Source organism: Eretmochelys imbricata, chromosome 28 (assembly GCF_965152235.1).
Source record: "Eretmochelys imbricata isolate rEreImb1 chromosome 28, rEreImb1.hap1, whole genome shotgun sequence".
In the NCBI taxonomy this organism is placed as follows: Eukaryota; Metazoa; Chordata; order Testudines; family Cheloniidae; genus Eretmochelys; species Eretmochelys imbricata.
The window spans coordinates 1,065,885-1,089,571 of NC_135599.1; the positions used below are offsets into that span (position 1 = coordinate 1,065,885).

At 63.4% G+C, this 23,687-nt stretch overlaps 1 protein-coding gene and 1 non-coding gene across 2 annotated transcripts; both read left to right on the forward strand.

Moving 5' to 3' along the window:
• Positions 1-4,078: 4,078 nt before the first annotated feature.
• LOC144258366 (U8 small nucleolar RNA) lies at positions 4,079-4,205 on the forward strand. The gene has a single exon (XR_013344690.1). It is a non-coding gene; the product is annotated as a U8 small nucleolar RNA (small nucleolar RNA).
• A 2,911-nt stretch (positions 4,206-7,116) lies between these two features.
• Positions 7,117-23,572, forward strand: AURKB (aurora kinase B). The gene is made up of 9 exons (XM_077806640.1): positions 7,117-7,181; positions 17,528-17,579; positions 18,480-18,630; positions 19,078-19,141; positions 19,895-20,086; positions 20,742-20,880; positions 21,937-22,085; positions 22,169-22,343; positions 22,981-23,572. The coding sequence occupies exons 2-9, from the start codon at positions 17,529-17,531 to the stop codon at positions 23,155-23,157; spliced, it is 1,098 nt and encodes a 365-aa protein (XP_077662766.1). The 5' UTR covers positions 7,117-7,181; position 17,528; the 3' UTR covers positions 23,158-23,572.
• Positions 23,573-23,687: the final 115 nt, after the last annotated feature.

Below are 23,687 nucleotides of genomic sequence, written 5' to 3' on the forward strand. Positions count from 1 at the left end.
GTTCGGTTGGGGGGGTCTGGGCAGTGCCCGGCGCGATGGGCCCCCGAGTTCGGTTGGGGGGGTCTGGGCAGTGCCCGGCGCGATGGGGCCCCGAGTTCGGTTGGGGGGGTCTGGGCAGCGCCCGGCGCGACGGGGCCCCAAGCTCGGTCGGGGGGGGTCTGGGCAGCGCCCGGCACGACGGGGCCCCAAGTTCGTTTGGGGGGCTCTGGGCAGCGCCCGGCGCGACGGGGCCCCGAGCTCGGTCGGGGGGTCTGGGCGGCGAGACGGGGCCCCGAGCTCGGTCGGGGGGTCTGGGCGGCGAGACGGGGCCCCGAGCTCGGTTGGGGGGTCTGGGCGGCGTGACGGGGCCCCGAGCTCGGTCGGGGGGGTCTGAGCAGCGCCCGGCACGACGGGGCCCCAATCGCGGTCGGGAGCTCTGGGTGGCGCGACGGGGCCCTGAGCTCGGTCGGGGGGGTCTGGGCAGCGCCCGGCACGACGGGGCCCCGAGCTCGGTCGGGGGGGTCTGGGCGGCGTGACGGGGCCCCGAGCTCGGTCGGGGGGGGTCTGGGCGGCGTGACGGGGCCCCGAGCTCGGTCGGGGGGGTCTGGGCGGCGTGACGGGGCCCCAAGCTCGGTCGGGGGGTCTGGGCGGCGAGACGGGGCCCCGAGCTCGGTCGGGGGGTCTGGGCGGCGAGACGGGGCCCCGAGCTCGGTTGGGGGGTCTGGGCGGCGTGACGGGGCCCCGAGCTCGGTCGGGGGGGTCTGAGCAGCGCCCGGCACGACGGGGCCCCAATCGCGGTCGGGAGCTCTGGGTGGTGCGACGGGGCCCTGAGCTCGGTCGGGGGGGTCTGGGCAGCGCCCGGCACGACGGGGCCCCGAGCTCGGTCGGGGGGTCTGGGTGGCGCGACGGGGCCCCAAGCTCGGTCGGGGGGGTCTGGGCAGCACCCGGCGTGACGGGGCCCCGAGCTCAGTCAGGGGGGGTCTGGGCAGCGCCCGGCGTGACGGGGCCCCAAGCTCGGTCGGGGGGGGGGTCTGGGCAGCGCCCGGCGTGATGGGGCCCCAAGCTCGGTTGGGGGGTGTCTGGGCAGCGCCCGGCGCGACGGGGCCCCGAGTTCGGTTGGGGGGGGTCTGGGCAGCGCCTGGCGCGACGGGGGCCCCGAGCTCAGTCAGGGGGGTCTGGGCAGCGCCCGGCGTGACGGGGCCCCAAGCTCGGTCGGGGGGGGGGTCTGGGCAGCGCCCGGCGTGATGGGGCCCCAAGCTCGGTTGGGGGGGTGTCTGGGCAGCGCCCGGCGCGACGGGGCCCCGAGTTCGGTTGGGGGGGTCTGGGCAGTGCCCGGCGCGACGGGGCCCCAAGTTCGTTTGGGGGGGCTCTGGGCAGCGCCCGGCGCGACGGGGGCCCCAAGTTCGGTTGGGGGGGTCTGGGCAGCGCCTGGCGCGACGGGGCCCCGAGCTTGGTCGGGGGGGGTCTGGGCAGCGCCTGGCGCAACGGGGCCCCGAGTTCGGTTGGGGGGGTCTGGGCAGTGCCCGGCGCGATGGGCCCCCGAGTTCGGTTGGGGGGGTCTGGGCAGTGCCCGGCGCGATGGGGCCCCGAGTTCGGTTGGGGGGGTCTGGGCAGCGCCCGGCGCGACGGGGCCCCAAGCTCGGTCGGGGGGGGTCTGGGCAGCGCCCGGCACGACGGGGCCCCAAGTTCGTTTGGGGGGCTCTGGGCAGCGCCCGGCGCGACGGGGCCCCGAGTTCGTTTGGGGGGGTCTGGGCAGCGCCCGGCGCGACGGGGCCCCGAGTTCGGTTGGGGGGGGTCTGGGCAGCGCCCGGCGCGACGGGGCCCCGAACTCGGTCGGGGGGGGGGTCTGGGCAGCGCCCGGCGCAACGGGGCCCCGAGTTCAGTTTGGGGGGCTCTGGGCAGCGCCCGGCGCGACGGGGCCCCAAGCTTGGTTGTGGGGGGTCTGGGCAGCGCCCGGCGCGATGGGGCCCCAAGCTTGGTTGGGGGGGGTCTGGGCAGCGCCTGGCGCGACGGGGCCCCGAGCTCAGTCAGGGGGGTCTGGGCAGCGCCCGGCGTGACGGGGCCCCAAGCTCGGTCGGGGGGGGGGGGGGTCTGGGCAGCGCCCGGCGTGATGGGGCCCCAAGCTCGGTTGGGGGGTGTCTGGGCAGCGCCCGGCGCGACGGGGCCCCGAGTTCGGTTGGGGGGGGTCTGGGCAGTGCCCAGCGCGACGGGGCCCCAAGTTCGTTTGGGGGGCTCTGGGCAGCGCCCGGCGCGACGGGGCCCCAAGTTCGGTTGGGGGGGTCTGGGCAGCGCCTGGCGCGACGGGGCCCTGAGCTTGGTCGGGGGGGGGTCTGGGCAGCGCCTGGCGCAACGGGGCCCCGAGTTCGGTTGGGGGGGTCTGGGCAGTGCCCGGCGCGATGGGCCCCCGAGTTCGGTTGGGGGGGGTCTGGGCAGTGCCCGGCGCGATGGGCCCCCGAGTTCGGTTGGGGGGGTCTGGGCAGTGCCCGGCGCGATGGGCCCCCGAGTTCGGTTGGGGGGGGTCTGGGCAGTGCCCGGCGCGACGGGGCCCCGAGTTCGGTTGGGGGGGTCTGGGCAGCGCCCGGCGCGACGGGGCCCCAAGCTCGGTCGGGGGGGTCTGGGCAGCGCCCGGCATGACGGGGCCCCAAGTTCAGTTGGGGGGCTCTGGCCAGCGCCCGGCGCGACGGGGCCCCGAGCTCAGTCGGGGGGGATCTGGGCAGCGCCCGGCACGACGGGGCCCCAAGTTCGTTTGGGGGGGCTCTGGCCAGCGCCCGGCGCGACGGGGCCCCAAGTTCGGTCGGGGGGGGTCTGGGCAGCGCCCGGCGCGACGGGGCCCCAAGTTCGTTTGGGGGGCTCTGGGCAGCGCCCGGCGCGACGGGGCCCCAAGTTCGGTTGGGGGGGTCTGGGCAGTGCCCGGCGCAACGGGGCCCCGAGTTCGGTTGGGGGGGTCTGGGCAGTGCCCGGCGCGATGGGCCCCCGAGTTCGGTTGGGGGGGTCTGGGCAGTGCCCGGCGCGATGGGGCCCCCGAGTTCGGTTGGGGGGGTCTGGGCAGCGCCCGGCGCGACGGGGCCCCAAGCTCGGTCGGGGGGGGTCTGGGCAGCGCCCGGCACGACGGGGCCCCAAGTTCGTTTGGGGGGCTCTGGCCAGCGCCCGGCGCGACGGGGCCCCGAGTTCGGTCGGGGGGGGTCTGGGCAGCGCCCGGCGCGACGGGGCCCCAAGCTTGGTTGTGGGGGGTCTGGGCAGCGCCCGGCGCGACGGGGCCCCAAGTTCGGTTGGGGGCTCTGGGCAGCGCCCGGCGCGACGGGGCCCCGAGCTCAGTCGGGGGGCTCTGGCCAGCGCCCTGTGGAAGGACCGCCCCGTACCAATGGTAGCTAGCAGTGATGTGGGACGCTGTGCGGCCCTGCCCGTCGCTCCGACGCCCAGCGAGCTGTGGGGAGAAAGGCAGTCTGTGACACCCCCAGAGCTGGGGGGCAGTCAAAAGGCCAGTGCTCGTCCTGGGGCTCCCCGCCCCGCACAGGGGGTCACAAGAGTCGCGCCCTGGAGCCACAGCTACTGCCGGCTCAGTGCCCCTGTGTGACACGAGCGTGATGGGGCTCAGAGCGGCCCCCGCCAGCAAGGAGGCCAGAGACTGGGGGAAGCGGGGCCTCCACCCCTGCTCCAGAGCCCCATGGAAGATGCAAACCCGGCCCCGCAGAAGGACCAGAGGTGGGGGGTGGGACGGGGGGGGGCTGTCAGTCTCTCTCTCTCTCACACACACACCCCCTTGCAAATCCGCTTGCCTGACTTTTTTGGTAGCTACGGTCACAGCCCTGACCCCGCTGTTACGAAAAGCCCAATGCGCCTCTTTCCTGAGACGTACGGTCGCTACCGACTTGCGGCATATGCAAATATGTTCCGTGGGGCATTGTGGGAGGAAAGAGAGCGGAGCCGGTACTGCGCGGGTTTTTGCCAGGCGGGGCCTCCGACCCCCTCCCCGCGCAGCGAGGGGAGGGGCAGGAGCGGCGACGGGACGGGGGTGTCTCCCGGGGTGGGTTGCGGCGCTCACCCTGAGCTGGCCCGCCGTGGGCGGCCGGTGGGTCCCGGCGGCGGGGCAGGCTCTGCATCGTCAGTGAGGTACATCCTTACCTGTTCCCCGCCGGGGGCAGCACGTGATGATCGGAGAGCGCATGAGACGTGATTAGAGTCTCCGCGGCCGCGGTCCGCAACGCCGCGGCCCGCTCCTGTCTGATCCTCCCTGGCGGCGGGGCCGCTGGGACGGGGGCCCGCGAGGTCACCTGAGCGGCGGGGGGCGGGGCTGTGCTCAGGGCGGCCTGAGGGGGGTGGGTTTCTGTTCGCCGACTGTTCACGCAAGGCCGAGTAACCCTGCGTCCAGCCTGTCTTCCCGGGGCAGCGCTGCACCGTTGCAGGCACGCGCCGCTCTTTGCACGAGCGGGGGGCAGCGCTGCACCGTTACAGGCACGCGCCGCTCTTTGCACGAGCGGGGGGCAGCGCTGCACCGTTACAGGCACGCGCCGCTCTTTGCACGAGCGGGGGGCAGCGCTGCGCCGTTGCAGGCACGCGCCGCTCTTTGCACGAGCGGGGGGCAGCGCTGCACCGTTGCAGGCACGCGCCGCTCTTTGCACGAGCGGGGGGCAGCGCTGCACCGTTACAGGCACGCGCCGCTCTTTGCACGAGCGGGGGGCAGCGCTGCACCGTTACAGGCACGCGCCGCTCTTTGCACGAGCGGGGGACAGCAGTGCAAGGTTACAGTCATGCGCCGCTCTTTGCACGAGCGGGGGGCAGCGCTGCACCGTTACAGGCACGCGCCGCTCTTTGCACGAGCGGGGGGACAGCTGTGCAAGGTTACAGGCGCGCGCCGCTCTTTGCACGAGCGGGGGGCGGTGCTGCACCGTTACAGGCACGCGCCGCTCTTTTCGCGAGCGGGGGACAGCGCTGCACCGTTACAGGCACGCGCCGCTCTTTGCACGAGCGGGGGACAGCAGTGCAAGGTTACAGGCACGCGCCGCTCTTTGCACGACCGGGGGGCGGCGCTGCACCGTTAGAGTCACGCTGCGCTCCTTGCACGAGAGGGGGGCAGCGTTGCACGGTTCCAGTCACGCTCCGCTCTTTTCACGAGCGGGGGACAGCAGTGCAAGGTTTCAGTCACGCGCCGCTCTTTGCACGAGCGGGGGGCGGCGCTGCACCGTTACAGTCACGCGCCGCTTTTTGCACGAGCGGGGGGCGGCGCTGCCGGTTCCAGGCACAGCCGATTCCCTTGTAATAACGGTGGGGGGGGGGGACAAAGTTACAGTCACAATCGATTCCTTTGCAACAACAGCAGACAGCATAATGTTACACTCACAACCCTTGCACTAGCAGGGGACATTGTAACGCTAGTCACAATCTCCCTGCTTGCAATCGCGGGGGACAGTGTTGTAACGTGACTGTCACAGCCTATCCTGTTGCGATAACATTACAGTCACAGCCTATCCCCGTGCAAACGTTATCCCGGTACAGTCACCGTCTAGCCTCCTGCCGTAGTGGGGGACCATCTTACCGTCACCCTCCGTCGCCTGCAAGAGGCGAATGACATTTGCGGCGTCGCCATAAGCCACCGGAGATGACAGGCGTGTTTGCAGTGTCCCCTGTTGGTCCCACCACACCTGGGAGACGAGCGGGGTAAAAAGACGGTGGGGGGGGGGGGGCTGTTTGGCCTGGAAAAGAGACGACGGGGGGGAGTGGGATCGATACAATCCCGTTGAGAGCGTCCTTCACCCCCTTCGCACAACGCACGGCGAGCCGGGGGTCACCGGTTGCAAACCAAGCGCGCGGTTAACCCGTGGAACTCCTTGCCACTGGACGTGGGGAAAGCCAGAAGCCACAGGTCCAGCTGCCGGCTATGAGCCAAGCCGGCCATGAGCCAAGCGGCCCCACGCTCCAGCTGACGCAGCCCCAGGCTCCAGCTGCCCCTGGGACCCCCCTCCTCCGAGCCCAGCCCCCCACGGCCCTGGGGGCCAGGGTGAGGGGCTTCCAGAGGGGAGGGCCAGCTCTATCCTCGCTGCTCTGATTGGGCTGGGGGGTGGGGTGATTCCAACAGCTCTTCCCTGGGATTGGCTGGGCCCAGCCCTCTCTCTTGCTTGTGATTGGCTGAGGGTTGCCCCCCCTTCCCTCTGATTGGCCAGGTGCTACAACAGCTCTTCACTGTGATTGGCCGGCTCCTTCCTTTTCTCTTGCTCCCTTATGATTGGCTGGACGCCCGCACATCTGTTCCCTGCCCTTGGAGGAGGAGGAGGGGGATGGGGCCCCCTCATCACCCCTGATTGGCTGGGGGCCTCCCCTGCCCCGCCCTCCACTCGATGGCTGCCCTCCCCCCTTCTGTGATTGGCTGGTCTCCGCGTTCTGTTCCCAGGCAGAAGCCGGAGCCCTCACAAAATGGCGGGGCGCCACGCCTCCCTCCTCTGATTGGCCGCGGCACGGAGTGATTGACAGGAGCTTCCGGTTTTTTTCTGTTTAATCCTAAAGGCGCCGGCGCGAGCCCCGCCCGCTCCCCAGTGACGTTACAACAGACACAAGCACAGCAGCAGCGCGAGGCTCCCCAGCTCAGGATCCCCCCCCGCCGGTCGCGCGAGCCTACCCAGACGCTGTGTTCGCCAGGGCGGGGATAGGCGGCTGGCAGAGCCAATGAGGGGGACGGTCAGGCCCGGGTAGCCAATAGCGAACGAGCGGGAGGTGAAGAGCGTGCTGTGCCAACCAATGAGAGGGCGCAGTCCCAGATGGAGAGAAGGCCGCTGCGGCCAATGGGATGGTTGGAGGGGCGGGCTCGGCTGCCAATGGGAAGTCTGAGTGGGCGGGTTTGGCCGGGGTTGTCTTCCAATGGCAGGGCGGAGGGCGGGGACCGACCAGGAGAGGCGGACACTCGGGGGCGGGGGTCGGTCGGGCGCGGTGGCTAATAGGAGGGAGGTGGGCGGAGTCTTTCGGATGCGGCCGCCAATGGCGGGTCCGGAGGGGCGAGGCCGGCTGACTCTAGCCCCTCCCTCCTCTTGGCTGCCTGCCCAATGATCCGGCAGGAGCGTTTTTGAACCGCGAGCTGAGGCCTCTGATTGGTCAGTTCGCCCCTGGCTGGGCGCCGCCGGTCTCCGCGATTGGCTGGTGGCCGCAGAGCGCGCGGCCTGTCAGCGCCCGCGGGAGGCCGGCTCGGCAGAGCCAGCGGAGCGCGCGAGCCCCGGGTAGGTAGCGCCGGGGCGCTAGGGGGTCTGGGGCTGTGGGGGGCGGGCGCGGGGTTATGGGGTGGGGGAGCTGGGGGGGTTACGGGGATGTGGGGGGCTGGAGGAACTGGCGGTTCTGGGGACGTGGGGGGCTGGAAGAGCTGGGGGGTTATGGGGATGTGTGGGGCTGGAGGAGCTGGGGGGTTATGGGGATGTGGGGGGCTGGGGGTTATGGGGATGTGGGGGGCTGGAAGAGCTGGGGGGTTATGGGGATGTGTGGGACTGGAGGAGCTGGGGGGTTATGGGGATGTGGGGGGCTGGGGGGTTCTGGGGATGTGGGGGACTGGAGGAGCTGGGGGTTCTGGGGATGTGCGGGGCTGGAGGAGCTGGGGGGTTCTGGGGATGTGGGGGGCTGGAGGAGCTGGGGGGTTCTGGGGATGTGGGGGGCTGGAGGAGCTGGGGGGTTCTGGGGATGTGCGGGGCTGGAGGAGCTGGGGGGTTCTGGGGATGTGGGGGGCTGGAGGAGCTGGGGGGTTCTGGGGATGTGGGGGGCTGGAGGAGCTGGGGGTTCTGGGGATGTGCGGGGCTGGAGGAGCTGGGGGGTTATGGGATGTGGGGGGCTGGAGGAGCTGGGGGGTTATGGGGATGTGCGGGACTGGAGGAGCTGGGGGGTTATGGGGATGTGCGGGACTGGAGGAGCTGGGGGTTCTGGGGATGGGTACTGAGGGTTATGGGGACGTGGGGGACTGGAGGAGCTGGGAGGTTATGGGGATGTGGGGGGCTGGAGGAGCTGGGGGATAATGAATGTGGGGGGGTTATGAGGGTGCGTGGGGGGGTTGTGGAGTGTGGGGGCTGGGGAGAGGAGGGTTATGGGGGGCTGGAGGAACACGGGATTGTGGGGAAGCGGTAGGATTATGGGGGCTGGAGGATCAGTGGGTTATAGAGGAGTGGGGGGCTGTCACGGAGTCCCTGGGCGATGCTCTGGAACTGCTCCCCATGAAGCCAGGCAGGATTCTGGGGAAGTCTCCTTTCTGTGAGCAGACTGTCTGCAGGACACACAGGTCACCCGGCGTCCACCTTCCTGGGTCTGACCTCGGAGCATTCGGCATCCTCTGCCCCTCCGTGCGCTTCCCACAGCGAGTCTGCCCAGGCGGGGTCCTCGGGAAGCCAGAGGGTCCTGCCCCCCAACTCTGCAGTCAGACGTGACCCTCAGCCAGCCAGTAAAACAGAAGGTTTATTAGACGACAGGAACATGGTCTAAAACAGAGCTTATAGGTGCAGAGAACAGGACCCCTCAGCTGGGTCCCATTTTGGGGGGCAGGGAGCCAGACAACCACATCTGCCCTTCACTCCATGTACCAGCCAGCCCCAATCTGAAACTCCAAACTGAAACTCAGGCGGGGGTCCTGGGGTAGCCAGAGGGTCCTGCCCCCCGACTCCGCATTCAGACGTGACTCTCAGCCAGCCAGGAAAACAGAAGGTTTATTAGGCGACAGAAACACAGCGTAGAACAGAACTTGCTAGCACAGAAATCAGTGACTTTCAGCCAAGTCCATCTTGGGGAATCCCACCCTGCAGACTGCCCTGGCATCCCCCTCTGCCAGTCCCACCCCGCAGACTGCCCTGGACTGGGGTGTGGGAGGCTGGAGGAGCAGCGGGGTTATGGGGATGAGGAGCAGAGGTACAGGGATGTGAGGTTGGGGGGGGGGGCCTTTGGCATGGGAGGGGGTCTTTGAGCCAGGTGGAGCACGGGTAGGATGGGCGACTCAGGATTAACTGGTATGTGGAGGGCTGGGATCTGGGATGGGTGAGTTGGGGCTGGGGATTTGGAGGGGAGCTGGGATGAGTTCTAGGGGACAGATTCTAGGGGTGGGGGTCAGTGAGTTCAGGAGCAGGGGACTCTGGTGCTAGAGGTGGGAGTGGGGACCCAGGGAGGGAACTGGGGTATTGGGATGCTGCGCAGGCCTCAGGTGGCTGGGCTGTATGAGTGTGGGGTTGGGGGGCTCTCAGGCAGCCTGGCACAGGGGCTATTCGCTAGGGTGGGATGTGTGGGATGGAGGTGGAGGCTCTGGACTGGTGCAGGTGGGCTGAGTGGGGGTGCTTTGGGGTTGGGGCTGCTCCGGGAGTTGGGGGGCATTGAGGGGTAGGCTTGGGGCCTGTGACAGTCGAGTCCTGGGGTACCCCACAGAGTAAGCAAGTGACTGGGCTATTAACTTTAATAGGGAAACACTGAGACAACTTGCAATTGGACAGAACCCCCAGACATGGGGCCATCGCTTGGCTTTTCCCGAGGTGGTTGGAGCGCCCCTCGTCCGGCTGGGGGGCAGCACCTTGGCCCCATTGCGGAGTGGGCTGCACAAATTGAACTCAGCTTTCTAGTGACCCAAATGCATCCGCTTCTGAGCCCCGTCCGTGCCCAGCTCTCGCTAGGATGTTGCTTGATGTACCAGGTGGCTCAGTTGCTTCCTCCGTGGGGTCCAGACACTCTTCTCCCCATGGGGACTCTGCATCCTAATTGTCGCAGGGGCCTCTGGGGGGGCAGGAGTTAGGGGGCTGGATGGGCAGGTTTCCAGCCCTGCGTTGCTCCCTGTGGTGTCTAAGCCAGCAGGGGAGTGTAGTGCTGTGGGTCCCTGGGGTCGTGCCAGCGTGGGCTAGTGGCTAGGAGACTGGAGGAGGCGGTCAGGATGCTGGGGATCTATTCCTGGATCTTTGGCTAATCTTTGACAACTCATGCTCCCCCCCTACCCCCCATGCCTCAGTTTCCTCTCCTGCCCTCTGTCTGTTCAGATGACGCTTCCCAGGGCAGGCCCTGTGTAGCCGGCACAATGGGGCCCTGATCTTAGCTGGGATCTCCAAGCACTGTCGTAATACCCATAACTAGGGTGAAAAAAGAACAGGAGGACTTGTGGCACCTTAGAGACTAACCCATTTATTTGAGCATAAGCTTTCGTGAGCTACAGCTCACTTCATCGGATGCATGCAGTGGAAAACACGGGGCAGGGGCAACCTTTTGTAGTGATAATCAAGGTGGGCCATTTCCAGCAGTTGACAAGAACATGTGAGGAACGGGGCGGGGGGGGAGATGATAAACATGGGAAAATAGCTTTACTTTGTGTAATGACCCATCCACTCCCAGTCTCTATTCAAGCCAAAGTTAATTTTATCCAGTTTGCAAATTAATTCCAATTCAGCAGTCTCTCCTTGGAGTCTTTTTTTTGAAGTTTTTCTGTTGAAGAATTGCAACTTTTAGGTCTGTAACTGAGTGACCAGAGAGATTGAAGTGTTCTCCGACTAGTTTTTGAATGTTATAATTCTTGACGTCTGATTTGTGTCCATTTATTCTTTTACGTAGAGACTGTCCGGTTTGACCAATGTACATGGCAGAGGGGCATTGCTGGCACACGATGGCATACATCACATTGGTAGATGTGCAGGTGAACGAGCCCCTGATAGTGTGGCTGATGTGATTAGGCCCTATGATGGTGTCCCCTGAATAGATATGTGGACACAGTTGGCAACGGGCTTCGTTGCAAGGATAGGTTCCTGGGTTAGTGGTTCTGTTGTGTGGTGTGTGGCTGCTGGTGAGCATTTGCTTCAGGTTGGGGGGCTGTCTGTAAGCAAGGACTGGCCTGTCTCCCAAGTTCTGTGAGAGTGATGGGTCGTCCTTCAGGATAGGTTGTAGATGCGTGATGATGCGTTGGAGAGGGTGGCGCCCTTCACAGCTCCTGTCCCTCCATTACCTGGCTTCCCCCTCCCGTCGCCCCTCTATTTCAGGGCTCCCTGCAGCTCTCCCTGTAGGTATCTCCATTCTCCACACCATGCCAGGGACCGGGTGCCCCCTTCCCCCCAGGCCAGGGTGTCACGGAGTCCCCGGGCGATGCTCTTGAACTGCTCCCTACGAAGCCGGGCAGGACTCTGGGGAAGTCTCCTTTCTGGGAGCAGCCTGTCTGCAGGACACACAGCTCACACAGCTTCCACCTTCCTGGGTCTGACCTCAGAGCATTCAGCCTCCCCTGACCCTCCGTGCGCTTCCCACAGCGAGTCCACCCAGGCGGGCTCCTGGGTAAGCCAGAGGGTCCTGCCCCCCAACTCCGCAGTCAGACGTGACTCTCAGCCAGCCAGTAAAACAGAAGGTTTATTAGATGACAGGAGCATGGTCTAACACAGAGCTTGTAGGTGCAGAGAACAGGACCCCTCAGCTGGATCCATTCTGGGGGGCAATGAGCCAGACAACCATGTCTGCCCTTCACTCCATGTCCCCAGCCAGCCCCAAACTGAAACTCTCTCCATCTCTCCCCCTCCCCCCACCCCCTGCCTCCTCTGGGCTTTGTCCCTTTCCTGGGCCAGGAGGTCACCGGATTCCTTTGTTCTCCAACCCTTTAGCTCTCACCTTGCAGGGGGGAAGGCCCAGGCCATCAGTTGCCAGGAAACAGGGTGTTGGCCATTCTCTGTGTCCAGACCCTTGCACATACCTGCCCTCTAGGGCTCTGCAACGATCATATACCCTTATCCCACCCCCTAGATACTTAAGAACTGCCTAGGGGAAACTGAGGCACACCCACAATATTCAGAGGGAACATTAAGAACAGTCACGCTTCGTCACATCTCTCCCCCCCTTTGAGACTGAACTGAGCGGGGTCGTTTTAGCCGGTGACCTGTGAAGTTTGAAGCCACCAACATTCCCATGGATGCCCCAGCATCTCTCCCGTTCCTTGGTGGGAGTTACACCAGGCCCTTCCAGTTTCACGCCCTCCCTTAGGTCGGGGGTGGTCGATAGCACTCACATGCCGCATGTGGGAAGGTTATGCGGCCCGTGCCCTTTTGCCACCCCAAAACCCCCGGGGGTCAAACTGGGATTGGGTCTTCTCCCAGCGCTCCAGTCTGGAGGCCTGCAATTCGGGCTCTCTTGGTTAAGAGCCCCATCTTGACCTGGGCCACATACTGTTCACTTACAGAACTAGCATGGAGACATCCCCTTCTCAACAATCTTGTCTCCCCAACAAGCTGGCCAAACACAGCCACTTGGTTATAGGACTGTTTAACTTTCTTAAGAGCTTTCACTTCATCTGAGACCTTCTCAAAGCTATCCACACTGGATCCTTCAACGGGAAAGTCAGTGGATCCATTCACAACAGAAAATTTCTGCCTGTTAGGAACTGAAACTGTCTTGATTAAATCACTTTCACACCCTTCAGTGGCAGTAAACTGCTTGCAAAGACTACTATGAGGATTCCTTTCCCTAGGAGCTTTTCTATGCAACAATTCACCCTTCACAGAAATTCTGCTCTTACCCTCTTCACTGAGGGCTTGCTCTAAAGGAACACTTTCTTGAGCAAAAACAGACTCTTTCTGGGTCTCACTTACATCCAGAATTACCTCTGGCCCATCTGGCGGATTCCTACACCATCCCCTTTCAGGCAAACTTACAGACTTCCTAGATAAAAGGTTAGAAGCATTCTCCTTCCCTTTGCCACACACAAGTTCAGGAATCTTTTCCTTCTTGCTACAGGTTTCCACACCCTCAGGAGGTAACACGATCAAATCACCTTCCTGCTCTCCTTGTGCCCTGGCTAGGATCTCACCCTGATTAAACAGAGTTGTTACACCCTTTCCGAACAACACACTAGCAATAGGCAAAATACAAGCACCAGAATTGTCTGGTCTCTGGGATTTTACGTAGACACTAACTGGATGCGACCTAGTTACGGTGCCATTCTCCCGAGCAGACACAAACTTAGGACCATTCCCTTCCTGGGCTTTAGTTGAATCCAGAACCAACTCTGAGACAACTGCACGACCCTCAACCATCACAGGCTGAAAGGCCCCTTCTGTCTGCTCCACAGACAAAGAAGAGCTGGACACACTTTCTCCTTTCCCAGACACCCAGCTTGGGATCTCTTTCCCCTTGTCCCAGCACACAGGGCTGGTCACAGAAAACTGCTTGGAGACCGGGGTAGCTCCATCCATAGGCAAGTCAATACCCCTGGCAGACTCAGGCACGTTTCCTTCACTGTCCCAATTCTCCACCCAGGTAACCGGTAAGGTCCAGGGACACTCATCTTCCACCCTCCTCGCCTTCCCACCCTGCTGACTAGACACAGCCATCAGCTCACAAGGCTGCCTAGGCTCATCCAAACTTTCCTTACCAAGCACCTTGCCACTCCCAACAGATCCCCTGCCCTGCCTGTGTCTCCCCCCACTCAGCTGGGGTCTCAGCTCCCCCTGTGCTCAGCGCTGCCCTTGCTGTCCCAGTGGGGGTAGGCAGCGAGCTCGCTGCTTTCCTCGCTGTATCAGAGCCTGCATGAGCCCCCTGAGCCACCCTCTCCGGTGTGCAGGGGGGCGAGGAACATCTCTCTGTCCCAGGATCTCGCCACCCCAGGAATGTCTCCCCATTGACCATCACCTTCCGTTCTCACTGGGGAGGGGCTTGACCCCAGGAAACTTGCGCTCTCAGACTCAGCTCCAATCCCGTCCGTCTCCGATCCCCCGATGGGGAACCCGATCATGAAGACCCCCGTCTGGTCGGGGACAGGAGTCTTAGGGATGCCTGGCTACCACTGCAGCTGCTCCCAGATCCTGCTATAGCCTCATTTGGGGTCAGGAATCTGCTTCTTAGAGTGATCACCCTCCTCCAGCTGCACGATTAATTGTGCCTTGGTGAACTTTCCAATGTGTAACCCTCTGTTTGTCCTTTGCAATGTCCTTCTTAAGGAGATGGTGACAGGCCATCACTCCGTTGTTCCCAGGTTGCTGTGGACTCACAGGCCCGTGTGCTCTCAGCTCCCCACGGTTTCCAGGGAGAACCCCTAGTGAGCCAGCCCTTCTCGAGGTCACCACCTCTTTGCCAGTGTCGAGCTGCAGACTCCTCCGCCCCTTGGACTGCTCGCTGCAATCCCCAGGGGAACCCTGTTACTGCAAAAGTCCTTCTCTCTCCCAGGGCCAAGCCACAGGCTCCTCCGCCCCTGAGACTGCTCACCGCAGTCCTCAGGGGGACCCCATTACTGCTCAGTCCTTCTCGCTGGTCGCACACTCCCAGGGGTTAACTGCCCCCCGAAACCGCTCCTCTCTGAGCCTTCAGCACGCCTGGTCCTCGTCAGTCCCCCTTCGTTTTATTGCTCCCCAGTCACTTACTGCAGGAAGTGCCGTCCACGGGGTGCAGTACCTCCCACCCCTGCCACCAGTTGTCATGAAGTCCCCGGGCGATGCTCTGGAACTGCTCCCCATGAAGCCAGGCAGGACTCTGGGGAAGTCTCCTTTCTGGGAGCAGCCTGTCTGCAGGACACACGGCTTGCACAGCTTCCACCTTCCTGGGTCTGACCTCGGAGCATTCAGCCTCCTCTGCCCCATCCGTGCGCTTCCCACAGCGGGGCCGCCCAGGCGGGGTTCCTGGGGAAGCCAGAGGGTCCTGCCCCCCAACTCCGCAGTCAGACGTGACTCTCAGCCAGCCAGTAAAACAGAGGTTTATTAGATGACAGGGACATGGTCTAAAACAGAGCTTATAGGTGCAGAGAACAGGACCCCTCAGCCGGGTCCATTTTGGGGGGCAGTGAGCCAGACAACCACGTCTGCCCTTCTCTCCATGTCCCCAGCCAACCCCAAACTGACTCCCCCTCCAGCCCCCCCTCCTCTGGGCTTTGTTCCTTTCCCGGGCCAGGAGGTCACCGGATTCCTTTGTTCTCCAGCCCTTTAGCTCTCACCTTGCAGGGGGGAAGGGACTAGGCCATCAGTTGCCAGGAAGCAGGGTGTTGGCCATTCTCTGTGTCCAGACCCCTGCACACACCTGCCCTCTAGGGCTCTGCAACGATCATACGCCCTTATCCCACCCCCTAAATACGTAAGACCTGTCTAGGGGAAACTGAGGCACCCCCATCCTATTCAGAGGAAACATTAAGAACAGTCACGCTTCCCCCCAGGCCAGGACCCTGTCTTTCCTTCCCCGCCACCCACCTCCAGATTAGAGCAGGCTTTGGGGAAGAGTGGGGGCTTGTTCCGCTGCAGGGTATTGCCGGGTGCCATTGAGTTAAGCCTTCCCGAGGGTTTCCAGCTGTTTCATCAATCTATTTCAATGATTCTCGTCAGCCAGAGAGATCTTCTCCTTTCTGGTAGAGTCACTGATGCACATTTTTTTGGAAAATCTGAACGGTTTTAAGAAAAAAAACCCACCACCCTCTCTCTCTCCCCCGCCCTGGCTCTGCTTGACCTGGGCTGAGTTCTGTTATCCTCACCCTGTAAAAACCCCATTGCTATCTGGGTGGGGGGAACCGGTCGAGGTTTTAACAAGACCCAAAATAATATACTGTGCAAAATGAAAACCTTTGCAGTTCTGTGAGGAAAGCTGCCGAGGGCCTGACTGTTGGCGTTGGTTATGCAGGCAAGATGGTTTTCACTATAAGCGAAGGAGTGAATTGAACCCAGACGCTTATTAGAGGCGCCCTGTTTCGGTTTGCTTGTAACTAGGCTTGGACAGGTTAGATTTTTATGGGTGAATGTTGATTTCACCGCCCGCAATAAACTGAGGAAAAATACTTCCATGCCTAACAATCGAAACTGACAGGCAAAGTAAGAAGAATGCTGCTTGAGAGCTTATTAGTTTGATTTAAGGGTCTTTGCTTTGTATTTTGGCACGTGATATAGACATTCTGTGGTTTAACGATCGCAAAGCTTTCACTTTTCCAATCTGTCCGGTCGTTAAATAATTGATGCCCGCCAATTTCCTGTGACTGTGGAAAATTTAAAATGAAAAACATTTGGGGGCAAAATGCTTGAAACCATCATTTTGCACGGTTGGGATTTAAATATGCAAACACTGGGGGGAAGTGCTTCAAAATAAATATTGATATTATCCATTGAAATTAAAACAAACAAAAACTTCTGCCAGGCCTACTTATAACTTTGGCAAACTTTTAACTGTTTGCATTAAATGGTCCAGTCCAGGTCTTTGCCTCAGGCTGACTTTTGGGAGACCATTTCAGCCAAAATAGCTCAGCCATTTCTGAGAACGAAGATAGGAACAAAATATGGCATTTTCCCCGTGTGAAATTCTTAGGACTTTTTTGAGGCGCTCCAGCGCGCACACCCCCCCCCCAGCTTTGGAGAGGGACTTGAAATCTGGCGGGGATCACAGCCGTGGTGTCAGGGACGTGGCTTTTGCTGTTCCTGGGGAGCGGGATTCTGCCCTTGTCTGTGTCGCAGAGTTCCCCGGGAGACGTTGGCCACTTACACCAAATGCTTTCCAGATGGTCTTCCTCCCTTTCTGGGTGCCCAAAGTGAGCAGCCGGCCGCATGCTTGCAGCTGGAGTCGCGGGGAGCTGTGCTGTGAACACACCAGGCTCTATGTGACACAACACATTGCTGCCTCAGTGCCTCTGTTCTCCCTCTAAAATGGGAGAACAGGCCCCTAGCTGGCAGGGCCGGTAAGAGAAATCAAGGCACGGGAAGCACTCGGCTCCCAGAAGGCCGAGCACTGGGGGAGCTGGAGCATTGCGTCTCCAGCAGAGCTGTGTCACTCCAACACCTGTCAAACAGCTGGGAGGAAAGACTTCTGAGTTAGTTTCCCTTCAGAGTTGGGTGATCCCCAGTCTGTGTCTCTGGTCCTCCACAGAGACCTCTGGCAAACGCCAGGCCGTAGGGGTGGGGGCAGGGGAAGCTGAATTAGCTTATTTTGGGGGAGGAAATCGATTTTCCAGCCTTTGTCATAAAGGAGGGTTAATCATTCCCTCCCCAAATCGGTCCCGCGGGAGCAATTGTCTCTGTGCGGCAGGTCCCCTGGGGTGTGCTGATGTGGCTGATTCAAACAGCCGGTCTGTTTCCAGTGGGGTCCCACTGGGATCGGGGCTATTTAACATCTTCCTCAGTGGCCTGGAAGAAAACAGCAAATTGTCTCTGCTACAGCCTGGAGATGACCTGACAGCTGGGGGCGTGGTGAATAACGAACAGGTCGGGTCACTGATACAGGGCACTCTGGATCGCTTGGTGACCTGGGTGCACGCGAAATACGTGCTTTAGTACAGCTAAACTCCAGAGGGACATGGCTTAATTGGAGAGGGGTCAGAAAAGAGCCATAAGAATGATTCAAGGACTAGTAACCGGCCTGGAAGTGAGAGACGCCAGGAGTTTGGTCGGTTTAGCAGGGGAAGGCTGGGCTAGTGGTTAGGGCACTGGGCTGGCACTTGACTCCCGACTCCCCGTGTGACCCTGAATCGCTCTGATCTCTTCTGTAAAGCGGGGATCCTCGTGTCTCGCAGGGATTTCCCCCCTCCCGATCCAGGGCCCTCTGGCGATCAGGGTCTCCGCGGGCAGGCAGTCTCAGGTGGGGATTCTGGGCGACCACGGGCTGGTGCTGATGCTGTGTCTGCTTCTCCCCACAGAATGGCCTACAAGGAGAATGTGACCCCTGGTACCAGCATCAGCCTGGCCAAGGTGAGCTGATCTTGCGGGCCTATGGTGAGAGCACTGTACAAAACCCTCTTCCCCCTGCCTGAGATCGAGGCCCACCGCCCGGGTGCCGCCAGGGACCCTTTCTCCCCCCGAGATCAGGGCACCATGCGGACTCCCCTGTCCAAGATGAGGTGCCCCCCCATGCCAGGTGCTGAGCCAAAGTGAAAGCCCCCACTCAGCACCTGCAGTACCTAGCTAAGGTACAGGAGCGGTGGCCAGCTGCCACAGACTAGTGATAAATAAGGAAGACGACAGGGCCCTGATTCCGAGCGATCGAGTAAACTGGGTGCAAGCGACCGATGTGTGTTTAACGTGGCTAAGTGGAGACGTCTAGGAACATCGGATGTGGGCCACTTACAAGCTGGGGGAATCAGAAAAAGATTTGCGGGAGGAGGGTGTGGATAATCAGCTGAACATGAGCTCCCAGCACGACCCTGGTGTGTACAAACAGGGGAATCTCGAGTAGGAGCGCAGAGGTGACTTTATCTCTGGTTTTGGCCCTGGTGCAGCCACTGCTGGGGTCCTGAGTCCACTTGGGGTGGATGCTGATAAATTGGAGAGCAGTCAGAGAAGAGCCCCGAGAACGATTAAAGGGGGAGAAAACCGGCCTTGGGGTGAGAGACGCCAGGAGCTTGGTCTGTTTCACTTACCAAACAGAAGGTGAAGGGGTGAAGTCTCTAAATATCTACACGGGGAACCGATATTTGACAATGGGGATTCTCCATCACTGACAATTCTCCCCTCGAGATGGACTGGTTTTCTAACAGATCTGTTCTAGGATTTCTTTTGAGGCCGGGTCCTGGAGAAACCCCTTCCGGCCTCCAGTGCCTGCCTGTAACCCTCGGTTTCTCTCTTCCCCGCCCCCCCTCCACCCCCGCACAGTATGGGGTGCTGAACGGGCCAGGCCCGCAGCGAGTCCCCCGGAAGGATCCCTACATGCCCAGTGGCACCCCCTCCGAGTCGCTGCTGGCACAGAGAGCCATGGCCAGCACCAATAAGATTATCCTGAAGTCCTCCAGCATCCAGAAGCCAGGTAAGGAGGGGCAGGTTGGGGGCTGGGGGTACACTCAGGAGCAGGGGGGGAGGGAGGATCTGTGCTCCCCATCCCCCCCCCCCCCCAACAGATCTGCTCAGGCTCGGCCAGGCGTTAATTCAGGGCAGTTTTGAGGCCTGCGTTAGACAGGAAGGCAGAGCAGGTGATCTCGGGGTCCTTTTTGGCCTATATCTATGGGTCTAGGAGCTAAGAATGGGGGAGAAACACGGAGTGGGGATTTCCGACCGTCCAGTAGGGCCCATTCGATCAGCCAGCCCGACCTGGCTCGCCCAGGCCAGAGATGGTGGATGGGGCATTGCCTGCACTCTGACGGGACGTCGCCTAGCTCAGCCGGGAGCTGTGGGCGGCCCACCGGGACCTGTCTTTGGGGAGGGTGGGCACGGTGCAACGGGGAATGCTAGGATGTGACTCTCTCCCTCTCCGCAGCTGTCCCGGGCAGGGTGCCCGCTGAACCCAGCTGCGGTCCCCAGGCGGCTCAGCCCACCCCACAGTGAGTCCCTCTGTGGGGGCTGGGGTGGGGGGCTGAGGTGGCACTTTCCCTTAGAGGGCACTGAGATCTGGCTCCTGTGGAGGGGAGAGCCCTCGCTTTGGGGCTGCCCGTCCTGGCCGACATCCCCCTCACCCTGATCCAGGTGGTTCCCTGGAGATCTGCTGTCTGGGCTAGGGAGATCTGGGGCCAGGGGAGGGGATTTGGGGTGGCGGGGCCCTGGGGGAGCACTGCTGGGGGGGTGGCTACCAGGGGGAGGGGAGATCTAGGGCAGCCGGGCCCTGGGGAAGGGCTGCGGGTGGGAGGGGAGTTTCTGGGGCAGCCGGCCCCGGGTTGGGGGGCAGGTTTCTGGGGTGGCCAGGCTCTGGTGGGGGAGGGGGGATCTGGGGTGGCTGGGCCCCGAGGGCAGGGCTGCCCAGATGGGAGGGGTATGTGGGGCGACTGATATCCGGTGGAGGGATCTGGGGTGGCTGGGCCCTTTGCAGGGAGGGCTGCCCAGGAGGAGCGGGGAATCTGGGGTGGCCAGGCCCTGTGGGTGGGAGGGGGGATCTGGGGTGGCCAGGCCCTGAGGGGAAAGGGCTGCCTGGGAAGCCGGGAGGGGGAGGGGGGGATGTGGGGCAGCCAGGTCCCGGGGGAGGGCTGCACGGGAGCGGGGGCCCTGGGGGGGGGAGGGGGATCTGAGGGCGTGCAAATCCCCTGCTGTCCCTTGGCACCCCTTGTTCTGCACCCCCCGACTCTAACCCCGTCCGCCCCCAGGCGAGTCTTTACCATCAATGACTTTGAGATCGGGCGCCCGCTGGGCAAGGGGAAGTTCGGGAACGTGTACCTGGCCCGGGAGCGGGCGTCCCGGTTCATCGTGGCGCTCAAGGTGCTCTTCAAGTCGCAGATGGAGAAGGAGGGCGTGGAACACCAGCTGCGGCGGGAGATCGAGATCCAGTCCCATCTCCAGTGGGTGGGGACGGGCGCGGGCGGGGGGGATGCGAAGTGGCTGGGCACGGAGCCCTGCCCCCCCGCAGCCCGTGTGGGGCAGGGTCCTGGCTGGGGGCTCGACCCTGGGAAGGGATTGGTGGGGGGCCCCCAAAGCCTGGCGTGGAGATAAGGGACCCCGGAGATCGGGAAGCAGAGAGGAGTGGGGGTGGCCCAGGCGCAGCCTTGAAGCCGTGGATTGGACCCATCTGGGGGGGCCGTCCTGCACTGGGGCACCCCCATGACACCCCCCCCAGTAACCGATGTCCCAGGCTGTGCATGTGGGGGTCTCTCTGGCGGGGGGATCTGGGGCAGAGACGAGGGCTGGCGCCCCCATTGGGAGGGGAGACGACCCCCCCCCCCCCCAGCTGCCCTGGCCCTAGGTGATCTGACTCCAGCCCTCCCAGAGCAGCCTCGTGGCTGGGATGCTGCAGGATCCAAAGGGGTCCCGGGCTTCTAAAAGGGGTGGGGGGTGCTAGCCCCTGGGAGGGGGGGCTGACCCTGGGGTGGTGCCGGGGCTGCTGTGCTGCGGGGAGCGGGGCGGGGGGCTCCCTAGGGGTCACTGTGCTGCGGGGTGGGGGGCACTCTCTGCATGCTCAGGCCCGGCTCTGACTGCCCCCCCGCCTTTGGCCCACAGACACCCCAACATCCTGCGCCTCTATAATTACTTCCATGACAAGAAGCGGGTCTACCTGATCCTGGAGTATGCGCCCCGCGGCGAGCTCTACAAGGAGCTGCAGAAATGCCGGCAGTTCAACGAGCAGAAGACCGCCACGGTGAGCGGGCGGGGGTCCGGCAGGCGCAGCACCCCCAGGCCAGGGTAGATGGGGGCGCCATTCCCAGCTCAGAGCACGTGGGCTGCAGCCCCCTGTTAGATACAGGCCTGGCACGTGCCATCTCCACCTTGGCTGTGAGGGCGGCGTGGTCTAGTGGGTAGATCACTGGCTGGGAGTCAGGATGCCTGGGTTCTCTGCCAGGTTCTGAGAGCGGTGTGCGGTCTAATGGTTAGAGCAAGGGGGCTGGGAGCCAGGAGTCCTGGGTTCTCTCCCTGGCTCTGGGAAGGGAGTGGGGGCTGGTGGGTCAGAGCCGGGGGCCTGGGAGCCAGGACTCCTGGATTCTCTTCCTGGCTCTGGGAGGGGAGTGGGGGCTGGTGGGTTAGAGCAGGGGGGCTGGGAGCCAGGACTCCCGGGTTCTCTCCCTTGCTCTGGGAAGGGAGTGGGGGCTGGTGGGTCAGAGCCGGGGGGCTGGGAGCCAAGACTCCCGGGTTCTCTCCCCAGCTCTGGGAGGGAAGTGGGGGCTAGTGGATAGAACAGGGGGTTCTGGGAGCCAGGCCTCCTGGGTTCTTTTCCTGGTTCAGGGGGGAGTGGGGACTAGTGACAGCTCTGCTCCTGCCCTTCTGCAAATCACTTCCCCTCTCTATTGCCTCAGTTTCCCAATCAGCAGACTGGCCCCAGCGTGGCACTAGGGGATGCTGTGGGGCAGGGAGCGGGGCGGGGGGCTGAGCAGGGGGCGCTCTCCCCTGGCAGGCAGGGCTGGCCCCAGGGCGGCGCTAGGGGGCACTGTGCTGTGGGGAGTAGAATATCATTGAGCATTTTCCGGTACAGGCAGAGGAACTAAGTGACGTTTTCCCCCTAACGTTTATTTTTAACCTGTGCGCCCCCATTTTTCAGGGGCAGTAAGAAGGGGGCTGGTGGAAACAAGTGGGTATTTTCCTTGTTTCAAAGGCCTTCCATCCCCCCACCCCCAGCGTTTTTTAAAAGCTTGGATTTCAGAGGGGAAATGGGGGGTTTCGGCCGGCCCAGCCCCCTGACAGCCCGCGCTCTGCCCCACAGCTCATGGAGGAGCTCGCTGACGCGCTCATTTACTGCCACGCCAAGAAGGTGATCCACCGCGACATCAAGCCGGAGAACCTCCTCATGGGCCTCAAGGGCGAGCTCAAGATCGCCGACTTCGGCTGGTCCGTGCACGCGCCCTCGCTCAGGTGAGAGCCGGCCGGGGGCGGGGGGGGGAAGGGTCCCTGCCCCGTCCTCAGCGTGGCGCTCACCCCGCACCGCCCCCCCGCAGGCGGAGGACCATGTGCGGCACGCTGGATTACTTGCCCCCCGAGATGATCGAGGGCAAGACGCACGACGAGAAGGTGGATCTGTGGTGCATCGGGGTCTTGTGCTATGAGCTCCTGGTGGGGCAGCCGCCCTTCGAGAGCTCCACCCACACGGAGACATATCGCCGCATCACCAAGGTGAGGTGGGGCCGCGCCGCCCCAGAGCTGGCCGCAGCTCGGCGCCGGGCGAGGGGTCCCTGAGTAACCAGCCGCCCTGCCCCAGAGCTGGCCGCAGCTCGGCGCCGGGCGAGGGGTCCCTGAGTAACCAGCCGCCCTGCCCCAGAGCTGGCCGCAGCTCGGCGCCGGGCGAGGGGTCCCTGAGTAACCAGCCGCCCTGCCCCAGAGCTGGCCGCAGCTCGGCGCTGGGCGAGGGGTCCCTGAGTAACCAGCCGCCCTGCCCCAGAGAGATGTGGCAGAATAACTCGTGGCACATTGTGGGGGGCCGCACAGGCAATCCCCCATCACCCTAAGGCTGCTGCTGTGGGCTTTGGCCGCCAGGGGGCCACTAGCCCTTTGGCATCCCTATGAGGCGTCCCCCAAGTCTGGGATGATCTGTGCTCTTGCCCCTCAGTCCTGAGCTCCAGGCTGAGGGCGTTACCCTAGCTCCAAGTGGGAAGATGGGCGCAAAGGAGCGTCCTCCCCTAGTTCCCACAGCAGAGAAGAGAACCCAGGAGTCCTGGCTGCCAGCCCCTCCTGCTCTAACCCCGAGACCCACTCCGCGAGTCGGGGCTCGACCCCAGGCGTCTGGGCTCTCTGACTCTGCGTGCCCCGGCAGGTGGATCTGCAGTTCCCGCCGTTCATGTCGGAAGGCTCCCGGGACCTGATCTCCAAGCTGCTGCGCCATAACCCCGCCGAGCGGCTGCCGCTGCTGGCCGTGCTGGAGCACCCCTGGGTGAAGGCCCACTCCCGCCGGGTGCTGCCGCCCGTCTTCAACCCCGCCCCTGCCAACTAGCCCTGCCCCGCGGCCTCTGTCATCCCTCGGCCGGGGCGGGGAATGGGGCCAGTCCCCGCCTCCTCCGCCTGGCCTCCCTCGGTGCTGCCCCCCCTCGGCCGGTCCCGGGCAGGGGGCACGGGGCCGACACGCCCGCTCGGGCCTGTAGATAAAGGTGCGGCTGCCAGTCCCTGGCAGGTTTCCCAGCTGGGGGGGATCTGGCTCCAGGACCCCCTCCCCAGTTGGCCCTTTCGCTGGCTGCCTTCCCAGCTGTCAGGCTAGCCCCCCTCACTCCCAGAGGGGCAGCGGGTCCCTGCCTGCCTCTCCTTTCCTGCCAGGGGGCCGGGGGATGCCCCGGCATGGCCTGTTTTAAATGTCCCCACGGGGGGCTGCGTGCCCCCTGCCCTCCTTTTAATAAAATTTGGAGTTACTTTGCCGTGGGGTCCTATTGTGTTTGTCTGTGTTGGGGGGGGCAGAGAAAACGGTGTGGGGCAATGGGGGGCAGTTTGGGGCCCACAGAGCCAGGATCCCCTGTGGGGTTTGGGCGTATG